Here is a 17,260-nt window from a genome sequence, read left to right as displayed (position 1 = left end):
TAAGCTGGAAAACAAAACAAGACAAAGAAAAAGAAATAATTCAATATCAGCATCACCTGAATGATGTTATAGTGGCAGGTTTACTATACTGCACTATTAGGTCACAGGATATGACTGTAAACACTTATCTGAGGAGCACACAACTTACATCCATGTGGAACAGAGAGATAACTACAAAACCATCTTCAAGAAAAGCCTACCTCACTTGTTTCCAAAGTTTAATTCATTGTTGGTATATCGACAGGTGAGTGCTATAGACTTCTAAATACAGCCACTATTTTTATTAAACCACTCGTAGTCTTGCTTTTCAGCCAGACAGAATCAACAATCTGTTTTATCATTTGGTGCAAGTGCAAGTCACCATGCTGGAATTGTGATCACTTCAGGACACTCGTACCGTCCTGGCCACTGGACCGAGTTGTGACCCTCTTCTTGTTCAGGAAGTCCTTCCCTAAAACACACTTGTGTGTGGGGGTCATTATCATGCTGCAGCATGTTCTGCTTTCTCAGCACCCTGGTTAGAAGTCAAATCATGCCTTTCTTGAGGAAGACCATGTCTGCCCATAATACTCTCACAGAAATGGATGTTCGAACTCCGCAACACACACTCTTTCTTCACAATCCTATAAAGTTTAAGCTGAAATCCACTGGATGATTATATCTGTTTTGTATACAGTAACTTCTGCATTTGATTGCATTGTAGCTGAAAAAAATAATTTATTTTGCTACTTTAAACATGCAGAATGTTCAGTTCAAATGTTCATTAATCAAAGACTGAACTCTAAAGATTTTCCCTGTAATAAGCCAAACTCAATTCAAAACTTTGGTCTGCAACCAAGCATTTGGCAGAAGAGTGACTTTCACATTAGTTTCTCATTCAAGTGTTAAAGGCTACTGGTATTTTTTCATGCAAAAGAGGATCACCTTGCCAACCGTTTGCTTTTTTTGTGCTAGCAACATGCTAGTTTAGTATGTCTTCTGTTATTTTTTTTATCCAATATACAATTTGTTTTTCTTTTTTTGGGAGATTATTCAGAGATATCTGTTGTAAAATTTCGGAGAACGATTTCTGTGCCCTTGTCCTGGTTGATGATGCCCTGGAATTTGATACTTGTTTGACCTATGGAACAATGTTAATCGTACCAAATTGTCATTGACCTAACCCATTCAGGCGTTCCACTCTGGAACGTGCATTTCCAAAATCTAGAAAACTATAGTACGATTATGATATGATGACTATGATGATATGAAAAGAATGGTCCATTCTGGGTGCCACAAGTTGTTGTAAACATATCCATAGAGATACATTATATAGCATTTGCCAATAACATTTTTGATAGCATTGACATGTCTGAAGTTAATTTAACAGCTAGACTCATTAATGTTAAGAAAAACACTTTCTTAAAAATGTATGCTGTATAAATTCAAAAGAAAAAAAGATCTTTCTTCCGATAATGAAAACCTTAACTTACTGTCACATGGACTATTTATTTATTCATTTAATGGGTATGTTATGGCATTGCATTCAATTGTCAGTATTAAATACAGTTTCAAAAGCTAGACTTGACTAGAATTTCTGCATTCAGCTTCTACAATGTGGTTATATGGGGCTTATCTCGGGAGGGACAATTACCATTTCCTTTGCCTTGATCTTGTTTGTTTAACTTGACACAGTGAAGAAAGGGCTGACATTGACCAAAATCCCCAGCATTAATTTATCTCATGTTCAGCATTCATCATTGTCACACTGCAGGAAAGACCTGGCAGTCATTTGAAATACCTGCCTAGACCAGAATCTACAATAAACAAACTTGGCTTTTATACACAAACATGGTCAAGTAGGTTGCTTAATTCTACCTTCATTAAACTTACATTTCAATTAAGCCCCCCCCCCCCCCCCCCCCCCCCCCCCCCCCCCCCCCCCCCCCCCCCCCCCCCCCCCCCCCCCCCCCCCCCCCCCCCCCTGCCTTCATGCTCTATAACATTAAGCACATTTATGTTTGATTCTAGCTGAACAGAACACCAGTAAAGAGGTACAAATAGATAGAGTGTCCAAACTACTATGTTGTTTTTTCCTCACCTGTAAGAATTCATTGAATTCAACCTGTCCATTTTTGTTCAGGTCAACTTCATTTAGAATATCATGGAGTGTGTTTTCATCAATCTGGACATTTATGCTCTGAAAGTGAAAAAAAACAAACAAACAAACAGCTGCATTGCATTGATATAATATATATATATATATATATATATATATATATATATATATATATATATAATAAATAGAAATGTACTAGTTTTAAATAACCAAACTTTGATCGACTGCAGACGGTACTCCTTAAAAGCATGACTTACTGGGTAAGGATCTTTTTTACATCAAATTTAAAACAGCAGGTTGCAAAGAGAATGACTCTAAAACATACAGTCCCAGACAACATTATTGGCACCCTATACTTACGATAAGATAATTCAAGAAAACAGATTAAATAAAAGCATTTAGTGAACATTAGCCACTAATTAATGCCAAAGACCAAAATACAATTTCTAGTAGTTTACCAAATAAAAAATAATTAAAATAATTTCAAACATCTGTACATGACAAAAGTATTGGCACCTTCACATTAAAAGTGTAAACAATTAATTTAAAAATGTCGTGTACAGCAGGTAGGAGAATTGTCCAAGAAGTTACAAAATTCAAGATTAAAACCCAAGGATTTAAAGAAAGATTTAGAAGCATCTGGCATAATAGTGCATATATACAAAGGCACTAGAGCACAGAAGAGTATGCATGTAAACCTCACTGCAAACCAAATTCATAAAACAAACGGTTGCAAGTCAAGAAATATGAACATTGTAGTCATTCATTGTATTCATCATTCAGGTGGTCATTATATTCATTAGCCAGCAGGGGGAGTTAACCAAAGCTTGTCCTTGACACCAAACATGTCCTGCCAGAATGCTACTTTCCTCGGATAGGCAAGAAGAGTTAATGATGCCGACAAACACATGCTTCCAATTACACACTATAAGGATCAACTGGCATGATCTCCTTAAATAGGTGGGTACATGACAGAGCACCAACCAGAGACCTATTGACTCACTGAAAGATGCTCTTCTAGCCAGTAGAAATCTATACATCAGGTATTTTCACATATTCTTGTCCCAAGTTTTACTGATTCAAACAGTTATAGCACTGAATGCTACAGCAGCAAGGATGTATACAGCATGGGAAGAACACTGTGGATCTGTAATCTAGTACCCATCTAATAGGTGTTGCATGTTTGTAGATCATCTGTGTAGTGTGAGATACAATTTCTGGGTACACCATATATACAAATACACAAAGTGATTGTGCATTTCAATGGCGTTAAGCTCACACCCATGCAGCAAAACAAATTCTGGTATCTTCAAACTGAAAGTAGAAGCAGTTTTATAGCCATATCTCCTAAACAGACAAAACTTGAATGACAGAAAAAAAAGCAATGGGTATTATAAACAAACTTTACATTACATTTTACACCTTACCTCTAATGCATGTTTAACATCCACTACTGTAATAAATCCCTTCTTTTGTTTGTCAAATTTGTGAAATCTGTTTTTATACCTAAAAAGGAAAACAATGAAATACATATAAAAAAATAGACAGTAATGGAAAGTAACTGTATAACCAGAACTAGGATATAAAAGTGTCTACCTGTCTACATCAGCAGGTGTAAGGTTGATTTCAGTGTTAGTAAGTTGCTCTGAATGTGTCTTAGAGCCCATTTCATAATAAAGGAACTGTTTAGCTGCTTCAAGTTCTTCCTAATATTTTGAGAAGAAAAATCAATTGACAGTTATGAGTATAACATAAAACCATCCTAACAAATACAGAAAACTGATGAAGGTGTCAGTGGTAGTCACTCGTGGCTTTTCCAACCATTTCCAGTCCAGGACCTTGTTCCAATCATGTCCTTAATTATTGAACTGAGCAGGCTGAGCCTTGTTCCAACCCAGGTGTGAGTAATTAAGGAACTGTAAGGAACAAGATCTGTATTGGATGGACTGAAAAAATACCACTGCAAGTCTTATAGTTTTATTTCAAGATTTTCTTTAACATGTATGTCACAATCCATGTTGCAATAATCAAATATTCTTCAAGCAAGTAAGTATTTTGTGATCCAATATTTTTTAATGTATGATTAAGCATGACTACTCTACAACAATATCCATTTTTCTTTTTGCCAATGGTTTTAATCATGAAATAATACGCATAAAGCTGTACCTTTTTCTTCTGCTCACTCCACTTCAGTTCCTTGCCCATTATTTCCACGATTCTTGGTAGTGCTTCTTCAGCGGCTTGAACGTTTAGGAAACTAAGCCGAGTACGGCGTGCAATAATATCTATGGCAGTGCAGGCATATTCTTTGATTGCATATTGAACCTGAAATCAATTTATCAATGTATAAATAAATAGCGTAGAGAAACATATTAGAAGAACCGATTACACTTTCTGTTTTGTTAGATACAATATTCCAGAAACATGTTTTTTTATACTGTATATTGCTGCATGGATACTTTTCTGATTTTATTTTGTAACTTTTTTTCTGTATGTCTTTATGCATCACAGATATATTTAACAGTATATTAGACTAAAACCAAACAATCTCTAAATACAAGCCTCATTAAGGTATGGGCATAAGCAGCAGTCATTTTTAATGCGTTTTTGCTGATTAAAAAATCTGAAATATGTACCAAATTTAAATTTAATGCTTAAAAATGCACAGCAATTTTGCTGCACAGTTTGCCTGCCTCTCCTAAAACTTCCACTAACAACTACATCTCCCAAAATACAATGTCTTCAGTTACTAGGAAACGGTACACAAGAAAAACCCACCCAACAAACATTATCCAATCTCGGGCTAGCCTTGTTGAAGCGTAAACACCCCGTCCATCTACAAATCCAACTGGAACCATCGTTAAAGGCAACCGCGAAAAAAGGTGCTTATAATATTAAACAAACTGTTTTATAACTTATTAATGCATTTCCTTGTTTTACTTATCTGTGTGGTTTTATATTGAAGTCTTAACATGCTCACTGAGTTTAAGAATTTAATGTTAAAATATAAAGTAACGTAAATAATTTGCTGTCAGTGTGATACCTCAGAAAAAATGCACTGAGCCGATAAAGAACCTTGTAGAACACATGCCTGGTTGTATAGGAGTTCAAAGTAACATTGCAGTTAAAATGGAAAGCTCCTGTTTTAATGCCTATACCATTATCATTAAAGATTGTACAGTATTTATCGAGATTACTCATGACTTCAAGATAATGCTGCATTTTACCCCTTGAAAATACATTTTACTCTCAGTGTTAAAGTTAGAGGGTAAATTACTCCCAGACTCAAAACCTTACCGGAAGCGTTGGTCACAAGACCATGAAATAGAAGCATCTCAGAATTAATGCCATAGTACTGTATTTCCCCAATTCAATGTTAATAGTAATAATAATAATAATAATAATAATAATAATAATAATAATAATAATAATAATAATAATAAATTATTTTTATACAACACCTTTCATAGTGGGTCACCATCACAAAGCACTACAGAGGTAGGCTGTGAACTGTGCATCATATGCAGAGTCACGTACAATAGGACATTGGACATTGTTAAAAGCAATAGGACTATTCTTGCTTAATATTATCTTAAAGAACTGACATAAGAATTAGAATATATTCATAGATTTTGTTGTTGTTGATTTTGTTCACTTTAACATAATAAACCTGTGAGAAACAATACCAGAAACTTTTGTTAGGATTAATTGGAGCTCTATTGTGGTAAATTGTCCTCCATACCCACCTCACTTTCAATGTAAGGGAACTCTGACACCAATCGTTTTCCAACTACAGGCCACCTCTTTCCAGTAACCTTAGCCAGTTTGGCTACATCAAAGGCCTTATCACCATATGTCGAAGCAAGATGCTGAGCAACCTAAAGATTAAAAGAAAAAAATAAAACACTGCATTTCTTTTGGCAAGCTCAACATTGTTTAATAGTTACAACAAAGAAACAGGGTTCCTTTTTACACTCTACTAATTTAATGGAGATGCATGGACTCTGAAGTTTGATTATAATATAATAACTGCAAGAAATAACCAGCAGTAAGTTATTTCAATCTTTTGCTATTGTTTGTTCATATTAAAGTTCAAGTGCTTCAAAAAAGTCTGCATATTGACCTTTTTATACATTCTGAAACATCAGAATTATAGATTAAGCATACTTTGCACATTCTTTCTAAAATGGATCAAAAGTCTTTCCTTTTAAGTCTCAGAATAAAATCAGACCTGGATTTTCGCTTTATTTATTATATGTGTCAGCTCCTCAATTACCATCATGTAAAACAGAATTCCATAACAACATTTAACACAACATAGTATTCACTTTTAATATATATATATATATATATATATATATATATTAGCTCAAAGAGCCAGCTGCCCAACGTTTCGATATGTTGTACATACCTTTCTCAAGGGAGCCTGTGTTTGAATCAAAACATTGGAGGTATTTATAGTTGTTTGATTGCATGACAACTACTTGTTATGGTTTATATTCAAATCCATGATTTATTCTTACATGATGTAATGGTGTTCTATATGTGACATCACTTTTACTTATATCTTTAAATCTATATTAATTCTAATTAAAAAAAAAAAAGAACAAAAAAACACACTAATTGGCAGTAGAGTCTCGCTGTACTGTACACTGGGCAATGCTTCCATGACGACACTTTAAAAAAAACTGCAGACAATTTTTTTTCGTGATCGAGCTGAACACATGTAAATTTAAATATATATATATAGACATATATATATATATATATATATATATATATATATATATATATATATATATATATATATATATATCTCTCTCTCTCTCTCTCTCTCTCTCTCTCTCTCTCTCTCTATATCTAGATATATATATCTCTCTCCCTCTATACATATATATATATATATATAGTAAATTTACATGTTCAGCTAGTGCATTTTTTATTAAAAAAACACACCATTACAATAAAATAAAATATAAAAACACACTAAAAATGAACATATTCTGCCATACACTACATTTTTATAATTAATACATTTATTTCTGCTGGGGGTTACTGATTGATGGCTTTACGACATAAGACGCTGTCTAGAATGTTATTGCATGCTAAACCATATACACATGTATAAATATTAATTTACATTTTTGAAAAAGACACTACTAACCTCCATCTCCAGGCCGTAGTCCTGCACCAAACGGATGTACAAAGTAGGGGTCCAATCTTTTCCTCCCTCGAGCATCAGACCAACTGTGTTACATTTACTGGACTTCATTTTGTGTGCCTTCATGGCTGAATCTAATGTTTCCTCTGCCATTGCCCTATATGTTGTCCATTTTCCACCTTAGGAAAAAAAGACAAACAGCTCATATGTTATATAAAATTAATTCATGACAATTTCTTGGATGCACTTAGCTGCTCTGTACTATGGTGTGGCAGGGCGGAGGAAAAGCCATGCATATTGTTTGGTCTTTATTGGTGATTGGGAAAATGTACTGTTTATTTTAGAACGGGTGATTTCATTCATGGCTGTGGTGTATTGTATTATTTAAAACAAATGTACTGTCTGGTGGGTGATTTCAAAAGGGGATGTTAATATGCTATGATTTAAATGTATTTCGTGTTTAGTTAACAACATGCCATTTTGTTATGGTTTGTCCCCATCCCACAAAACCCTGTGCAGAAGGTGACCATCTCCTGATTTAATGAACTGATTAATTTGCTGCTAAACAGGAGAGCGAGATGGGAGAAGCGAGTGCTGGAAGCTCCAGCACCGTATTTGTTTGTTTGGATTTTGTGTGTGACTCCTGTTTTCATTTAGCTTTTTATTTTCGCTCTGTGAGCAGTGTTTTCTTTTTGTTAAAATGTTTTATTTATTTGTGTTAAAATAAACAGAGCACCACAGTGCGCTCTGCACCCGAGCGCTGCCTGTCTGTTTCAGTTCGTGTTTCTGGCCTGACTTCACTAACCTCAGCTGTCCTGTCACGTATGGATAAAGTAAATGTATAGCATTTAAAAAATAAATAAAAAATTAAATCTTTTCTTGGTATAAGATATTCACTGATTTGTAAGATTTCCACTTATTTTCATGAAGTTATTAAGCAATTATAGCATATATTATAGTGTAATACATAAAAATATAATTGACTTTGGCACAGACAGTATGCATTTACAATATAGATGTATGCAACATGCTTAGTTTAATCTTGAAGTTGATCTTCAATTACCAGCTATTGTAACAAGTCCACTTTCACTGATATTCACTATGTGATTACGACAAATGGACTGGGTATCCTTGGAGTTTGGATTAGTGACTAGAGGACGAATGCCACTCCATGCTGCCAAGACATCCCCTCTTCTCACTACATGCAATAGAAGATACACAAGAAAGTCAGTTCATATTAATACTATATAATTTAACGCAATTTCTGCTTGTCATCAAACATGTCTGCAGTACCTGTGCAGACATTTGAAGAACTGACAGAGAGTCAGGCAGACAGATACATGAATCAGACACTTCTATTACTCCTCAGACTCATACTCTTGGTAGAGCAGTCTGATGGTCTGATACCTTGATCCCACATCAAAGCTACTGCCAAGCCTTTCATAACAAATAGTGGATCAGTGGGGAATAAATAAAAGTTTAAAACCATTTCTCAATATATTCAAGACGTTACTTAGCCCATGACTTTGTTTTCATACAGCAGTGACATATAGAGAATAAAATATTTATTTGATTTTGTGTATTGATTAAAACATGTTTCCCACCATAATGGGGCTGCTGGTATTTCTGAATAAAGCACTGAGGATCTCACTATCAAAGGGCATTTTTAAAACATTCATAACAAGGTAAGTGGCTCATGCTCCAAAGTGGTTTGCATGAGAAACAAAACACATGCCAGTGAAAATGCTGTTTCTTTGGAAGTAGCTGCTAAAATAATAAATATACAAACGTATGCGTGACTCTCCAGCATGTCTGCAAAAAATCTATACAAACCTAGGGGATAACTGTTGAAGACACACAAGAACCCCTCCACCATTCATATATGTATATGAAGCATATCACTGAAAAACAACAGACCTAAATACAAATTATTTTCAATTTAAATAAAGCACTAATATTGGAAATGGTATTCTGCTACATGCATATAAGAAGGTTTCCAAAAATAGAGGCCCACTGACTCTATAATTAAACTGCTGGAACGTTTCCAAGACTGTGCAAGTCGATACAGCTGGTGCTATTGTTGGCAGAAAAACACAGGTCTGTGGCAGGTTGATATGGCCGCAACAGTTGTTGGTTTAACAACATGTGCTATTTATAATCAGTGCTAACTGCATAACTGAAAAGGCCTTGGAATTGGTGAACACATTTACCATGAATCCTGCATGGTGTTACTGATATCTTTGGCAATTAATTAATACTATATATATATTTGAGCCGTCTGTACCATCAAAGATTATAGGAACTATGGGTTTTGCATTATGACCGTGACTTTAAACAGTGCATAAAAATAACAATGCAACATTCTCTGTTAACATACCTTCAACATCAGGGCTCAGATAGTTGCGGATTTCATTCAGGATAAAACTAACATCCTCTTCTCTAGGCACTGGATGCAGAGTAACATCAGTAGGAGAGTCGGTGGTCCCAGCAATAGTCATTTTCTCCCACGGTAGGAAGAAGATAACCCGTCCATCACTAGTGGATGGGTCCAGCAGTCCCATGTTGTCAGGGCTGTGAGAATAAACATGCCAACTGCATTAACCTTTCATCTATTGGGGGTGTTCTTTGCAACAAGGAGGCACCCTATAATCATGTTCCTGTCAACAGTCTACAGAGGAGATTCATTTCTGTGGTTTTAAATTCATTCAGAACCAAGATCTTTATCACTGCTGCACCTTTTGTCTTACTGTCATGTATTACTTTTCCATCATTAACAAACAGCTCACACGTCCAGAAAGTTGTTATAATTCTTTGCATTAATATTTATAGGTAATAATTTCTATTGAATATGAATAGCTTCAAAAATATTCCGCTCATTTAAATAAATGCTTTTTAATTGAATAGATGTTTAGATGTGGAATTCTTGAATTAGGTATATTAGGACGTTCTAATGAGATTGGTAGATCCTGGTCATGACAGAGATTTTCTTGAACGTGAGTAAGCAGTGCTCCTGGAGACCATTTGTTACCTGTAATAACCAGGAATGACAATGTGCACACCAGCGCTGGGCTGACAGATGTTAGGAATTTTCTCATCATCCATTTTCCGCACCGAGTCTGTGAAAGGTCCTGTGGCATTGATAACACATTTTGCTCTGACATCAAATTCCTTCCCTATGAAAGAAAACAGCATCAATCATACAGCCCCATTCATCTCTGTTCACTGACACTTCAGGATTATTAATTTATTAGTGAACACATCTCTATAATAGAGTAGTTCTTATTGGTCTATATGTGACTCCACTAGCCTATAATTAATAAGAATTGGATAAACCCAATTTCTTTTTTCTGTCAAAGTATAAAGTGAGATCTTGATCTGTCAAAATGAATTTTAGAAATGCTTTTCACAACACTGCTCTATAATCACTTTCATCAGACCTTGTTTGCAAACAAAAATGTCTGTTTAACACATCAGTCACACAATACAATGATAATGTATTGAATTTGATTAATTTCCTCTTAATAAATGTTATTTTTTAAAATATATATATATATATATATATATATATATATATATATATATATACACCAACTATCACACCCTGGTTTATGTAAAATAGGAATTTTCACAGCCCAACTTTAAATTTAACAAACAATATATTGTAAACTAATTAGATACCTTATTAATTGCATTGGTTGTAATACAATTAATAATACTTTTGTAAAGCTTTATATTATTATAAGACATTGTAATTGGTAAAAACAAGTTATTTGGATATTTATATCTGTGTTTCCATTACTTGCAATGAATTAACAGTCAAATATATTGTATATGTAAGGTATAAACTGCGACGGGCCGTGCGGTTCTCATGATATATACCACGGCTGGGGTGGTGATAATAATGGTGATTTAACCACCCCTGAAGTGGCATATATCATCAGAACTGCATGGCCCAAAGTGGTTTATAACACGGCTACTGTCATCTGTGGGAAGAAAAATAATAACAAATAATTAAAACACATTTAAATTAAGACAAAAACAGAAACTTTTATTGTGTATATACCAGCAGTGCAATATAGTCCCAAATGTTATTTAATTTAATTAATTGTTCGCTTATTAAAAATAAATTGCACATGTTCGTTTATTGTGAATTTCTGCATCTAAAGTACCATCTTACTAGAAACTAGAGGGCTAAGCACAAACTGGATGATGGGCAGAGTTTCAAATTACACTAAGGAAGTAAGAAGAGCAGCTGATAGCCAGATCTTCAAGTGAGTTTGTTAACTTGTTATATGCAAGCATTTACTATAAAGTTTACACATATTCTAGTACATTTTCATTCTTTTGGATCTCAAAATATGTTTTATGTTATTTGTCAGACACCCTAGTAACCAAGTCGTGCCAGATTAAGTTCAGGATCGAACCAGACTTTACGTACCAATCCGACTGCGGTGTCAGGGACAGTAGATCAGTTTCCCGCAGATGTTTAAAATCCAGGCCGGTAATTCGGCGTGTTGTGTCTGCTTTTCTAAGGGTTTTCCTGACTCACATGAATACATTACTGCTGGTTTTAAACTCGCTGTCAGCAGAGATGTTAAAACTTATACTGTTAAAATATGTGTTTAGTCCAACTCAGCATTATAAAACTGGACTGAATACTGGTCCTTAGATTAACTTGCACTGGCATAAAATTCCCTTATGATGTTGAGATTTTTTTGGATTTATTGCCATAAAATGAATGTCCATATATTTTTTTCTTTAAATACATTAACCAGCCCATGCTGTAGTTTTTTTTTTGTGTGTTTTTCAATCTTTGTTTTCTTCTATTTCATTTAGCTGTTTCTCATGAACTGTTGTGTCTGTTCTTGCTGGTGCACTTATTTTATTTATTTATTTATTTTTTCAGACGGACTGCTGTCTTCACTCAGAAAGTTGGTGTTGTACTGGTTATGTGGAGTTTCATCCCCAAATATATTAAAGGAAATAAGTGAAATGCCACTCATTTTTGGCAATGGTTTTGTAACTAATAACAAATAAAATGGCAGTTTGACATGGAATTTAGAATGTAGTGGTGCGTAGTGATTTATTCAGTGTGAAGCGGCTCATTAGAATGCAAACCATGGTATATGCTATATATACGCACGGTCATGTGATGCTGTTTAACCAATCAGAGGTGGTTATTTTTCCAAGCCGTGTTATAAAAATAAATAAATACATAAATAAATAAAACATTTGGAAGCTAACAACAAAATGAACACATGTACATTGATAATTTAACAAATGTATGTTGAGGATTTGTATTTACTGGGGAGTAATTATACATTTTTACACCATACATGCACAATAGTACCTTTAAAATTAATTTGTAAGGCTTGTAGAATGGATAGTCTTCATTGGCACCCAAAAAACAAAATCCAACAAACTGCGAATCAGATTAATTCACAGTAATCTTTACAGTATTTTAGAGGGCACTCATATACAGATACCACACAATCATGCATTCGTGTCATTTTTTAAAACAATTCCTTTTTTTTTTTCAAAGCCATTCATGCTCATGACAATTAAAAGGTAAGGCTATTTTCAGTATGTTAATTTAGTAATACACTACAAGATCTAGTCGACTCCAACATACCACTAAGCTCATGCTTTGACTGAAAGGGTGATAGTTTCCCTCCCCCCAAAAAAACCTTTAATTAAAAGGAATGGCAAGAACTAAAACTGTGGAATGAACGGTGAGTGTTTACCTGTTATAACATCTTTGCACCGGGCTCCACAGACCCGCTCTGTTCCAGTTTGAGGATCTGTCTCCTTTAGTAGTCGCACTACTTCAGTGTAATTGGCTGTGGCAGCACCATACCTGGCAGCAGTGAGGACGATGGCGAGGTTCATTCGTGCATCATTGTGTTGTCCTGCAGCAGGGGACAAAACCAAAGAGGACATGAGTCACCTCCAGCCAGTGACTGGTGGTATGGAAGTGTGTCGGAACCTATATGTCACATCTGGCCCTGTCACACTGAATATACATGATAGCTGGTCTGGTTGAACAATAACATTACTTAACGACAGCAGCTCTTTGGTCTATTTGGACCTCCCTGACAGATGAGGTCTTACGATGTATAATTTTAATTGTCAAAAATACATTTTAAAATAATGATGATTAAACTATTTATTGACACACATACACACATAATCTCATTGTAAATGTGGAAAATGTAAATATATACAATTATTTACTTCCAATTAATTAATATTTAGCTTACACAGTGTAAAGTTACTGTATAACAAATAGTAAATATTTAAACTGTTAAATCTTTGCTGTATTTTTCTGGAGGTGAAATCTCTGAATATGCTTATGTGCATATTAAGAAAAATAACTAAACATGATGAGTATAAAGAATACCTAAGCATTATTCTTGATTAAAACATGATATTGAAATCTGACATACTGAAGCTATTAGTGTACCGTTCAAAAAAACATTTACGATACTTAATATTATCACTACTTAAGTACTTAATACTTGACATGAAACCATTTTAATAAAAGAAAACTGTGCATAGAGATTTATGGATTAATCCTGTGGCTGCTTTACAATACCAGATATCTATTCTCAAAGTCGCAAGGTCATAAGTTTTGTAATTTAAATTAAAGGGTTTAAAAGGTGACAAATGAACAAAGCCTGGTTTCATTAGGAAGTGATTCTTATGTACATCATTAAAGATTTATTGCTGTAAAATCCCTGGTTAAAGAGAACTGAGAATAGAGATGATTAATCACTTTTAATGTTGGTGTCTTGAGAGACTTCTTCTATTTATTATTGCAGAGAAGTTCAAATCCTGAATATTGGCTTGGAGGGAAATGGTTCTGCATTGCAGGGGAACATATTATATGTGCCCTGAATTTGTAACAGCTAGGGGCTAGGTAACGGGTGGTCTGGTTAATGCTACAACATGCTGCAAGCAATTCTCCAAACCAAAGAAACCACTTTAAAGGCCACATTTTTAAATACATTTTTATTTTTAATTCTAACTTCTGCCATTACTTGGAAAAAATATTCACAGTTTTAAAACTAACATAGGTATATTATTAAACATAATATTCTTGGTCGAGAAAAGAACATGTTAGCTTCTCATAGAACTTATGTCAGCACAGGAGGAAAACAAACCCGTTATCATATCAGTGTAGTAGACTTATTGTAAAATCGAACTGGTCTAGACAATAAATTGATACAACCAACCTTGTGTGACAATGCAATGATCAAGTATAATTACTCACACTTCCTGACATTATGGCGTCATGCAATGAGGCTTTGATAAGAAAATACAAAAACAGACAAATACCAAATGGTCGAAAATTCCATTGTTGTTCTTTTTTTCAATGGATACTATGATTTTCTGCTACAAGTCAAAAAATAATCAAATGCTGCAGGTAACATATACATTGTTTAAATTAATGTTCCTGAGTGCAACACTTTAAATGGAAAATAAATTCTTCTTCTTCTTAATAATAATAATAATAATAATAATAATAATAATAATAATAATAATAATAATAATAATAATAATAATAAATACAGTATAATTATAACAAATACAATAATAAAACCCACAGTGTACTAAAACACATATCTTCAGTGTCAGTGAGCAAAGCCAATATAGTATATGGCTCCCTAGAGGTGAATGCAGTTCACAGTATTGCCTCCACCCCAACCTCAAACATAATCCCTGTTTCCTGGAGGTACAAAATGCACTGTAGTGGGAAAAATTCTGCAGCGGGACAAAACACTCTAAGTTGACAGGGACAATAATGACAATGAATTTCATTTTCTCCCAGTCATGAGCTGGAAATGCGTGACTGGGCCGACTCTTCCAATTAAATTGTTGCAGGTATAGCGGGAGAAGCAGTTATCATCTGTATGTTTCTGGGTAAAGAAGGGTTGCACAAAACAAAAGACTTTTTCTTGGCAACTTGCGTTCCTTTAAGGATATATAGATGGGTACTGAAGATGTACAAACTTTAAAGGGCATAACATCCTTGTGTGAATGAAATGTAATAACTTGTAGGTAAAAAGTTGAAGATGACATGGAACCCATACATTTAAAGTAACAATTTAAACAGAAAATTATATTTTGACACAAGTACACAATCTCTGGGTATGAATCCAGGCATGTCAAGAAACTGAAATCATTCTAACAGGATGGCTGGAAAAGTCCTAAGAGAAATGCACTCATGCAGTCGAAGCCATTCTAGTAAGAAGGTCACGTACTAAACTGTCACAGTAATGAATTGTTTTTGATTGAATAATTGGAGAGTAAAGAAATGATAGCTTATGTGCATGCTACATTTGTTTTTTTTAAATAAAATAATATTTTTAATTTAATAGTCTTGGGATTTCTTCTTTTTTTTTTTAAACCACAACATTTGGATATTGCTTTTATTGCGGGACCTTGACAAAAGGTTGCAGAAACAATCTTTTTGGCATAAAAAAAAAAAAAAAAAAATTCAAATACCATGGATTCTTCTTTTAGTTCCAGTATAATGCCTCTTCTCCAGCGTTACTTCAGCTTCATGAGTAAACTTGACAGATCACTGCTCATATAGCAGCCGCATTCTCTTAAAAAATATGTTGCCTTTTTGCTGTACAAGAGAATCCAGATATCAACAAATGCTAAATGAATTCTGACATATACCCCTAAGAAACAAAGTTGAAGGTTTGAGGCAACAAAGGAAACCTTGAGTTAACAGGACATGCTACGTACACCCAGGCTAACAACCAACATATGCTTTGTTTTTCTGATGCCAAGACAGAGCACAATTAGCCCGCAGTAAGGGAGACTCTAGGACTAGTTTAGACAAAACACCCAGCAGCTATTTTCTGTTTTAAATCAACAGAAATGATGCTGTTTGTTATTTGGCTGCACTGGCATAGCCAGTGAATTCAATGTAGAGTACAGGAACCAAAAAGGCATTTTATAAGCGGGGGAACTTTTAAAGGGACCATACGTTTTTTTCTTTTTTGACTTTAATACATAAACACATAATTATAAATAAATAATTAATAAACACACTTGTTTATTAAAGTGTTAATAGGATTACATTTTTTGGGGAGAATTAGAAAATGCAAGTTGAAATATCTTAACATACTAATGGTGATATTTTGTTATGATAAGGCTTAGAACGTGAAAAAGTAGAATTAGATCAGTAAGTGTTTAAATAACCTTTAGGTCTAGAAACACCTTCTGAATATAGGAAACCACCACATATTTGGTAAATTGTTTAGCCTTATTAGTTTTGACACCTTAAAATAAACTATAATTTGCTGGAGCAAAATGTACAGCCAATCTCTGCCTATGTTATAACACATGGCTCCATTCCAAAAAGAAAATGGATTAGATTTGAAAAAACAAGAAAAAGAAGGTGCTTTGCTGATATCAAATGAGGTATTGGCATGAGTGTATTCCACCTACATATCTGGTGAATTTGATTATGAGTGTAATTGTGCATGTACTTTGCTGGTAAATTGATGTTTGACTACAAGGTTGGGTCTTCTAATCTACAACAACCACCCACAGTTCTTTTATTGTAGGTTATTTTATTCCAGTTGCCATACTATTTTTAAACTGCTAATAGTTATCCACTGGTGTTGTGTGGCTAATCTCACAAAGGTATTTTAAGTATCATCAATCAAGGAATGGCATCCTCAATAGACAATTACATTTTTGTTAACTATGATCAAATTATTTGTTGTTTCCCACAAGGTTTTCTGAGGGTTTTTTTTTTCTTTTGCTCAAAGTATGAATAACTAACATAATATTAAAACTGCATTTACATTTACACTAAGCACTCTTTATATTATTCTTAAATATTAAACAAAGGCAGACAACATTAAGCAATTGTGCATTTTTAAACCATCTCTAATTAGGATACCTGCAAAATCCCTGGAACGTCAATTTTAAAAGCCACTAGTACACATATGTTAAATGCGCATAAAGTTAAATCATCA

At 34.2% G+C, this 17,260-nt stretch overlaps 1 protein-coding gene across 2 annotated transcripts in view; it reads right to left on the bottom strand.

Moving 5' to 3' along the window:
• The window catches only part of LOC121322695 (glycerol-3-phosphate dehydrogenase, mitochondrial-like), a 42,375-nt gene that overhangs the window by 866 nt on the left and 24,249 nt on the right, over positions 1-17,260 (bottom strand). For both annotated transcript variants that reach the window (XM_041262901.1, XM_041262902.1), the window contains 11 exons: positions 13,004-13,168; positions 10,288-10,432; positions 9,637-9,830; positions 8,323-8,457; positions 7,263-7,438; positions 5,845-5,976; positions 4,265-4,423; positions 3,695-3,804; positions 3,526-3,604; positions 2,081-2,179; positions 1-4 (listed from right to left, as the gene is read on the bottom strand). The exon at positions 1-4 is cut by the window's left edge and continues 866 nt beyond it. In XM_041262901.1, coding sequence (XP_041118835.1) covers positions 1-4; positions 2,081-2,179; positions 3,526-3,604; positions 3,695-3,804; positions 4,265-4,423; positions 5,845-5,976; positions 7,263-7,438; positions 8,323-8,457; positions 9,637-9,830; positions 10,288-10,432; positions 13,004-13,168 — 1,398 coding nt within the window. The remainder of the gene's footprint in view (positions 5-2,080; positions 2,180-3,525; positions 3,605-3,694; positions 3,805-4,264; positions 4,424-5,844; positions 5,977-7,262; positions 7,439-8,322; positions 8,458-9,636; positions 9,831-10,287; positions 10,433-13,003; positions 13,169-17,260) is intronic.

This window comes from Polyodon spathula, chromosome 11, assembly GCF_017654505.1.
Source record: "Polyodon spathula isolate WHYD16114869_AA chromosome 11, ASM1765450v1, whole genome shotgun sequence".
In the NCBI taxonomy this organism is placed as follows: Eukaryota; Metazoa; Chordata; class Actinopteri; order Acipenseriformes; family Polyodontidae; genus Polyodon; species Polyodon spathula.
The sequence above is the reverse complement of the archived record's forward strand: the minus strand, read 5'-3'. Positions and strand labels throughout refer to the sequence as shown.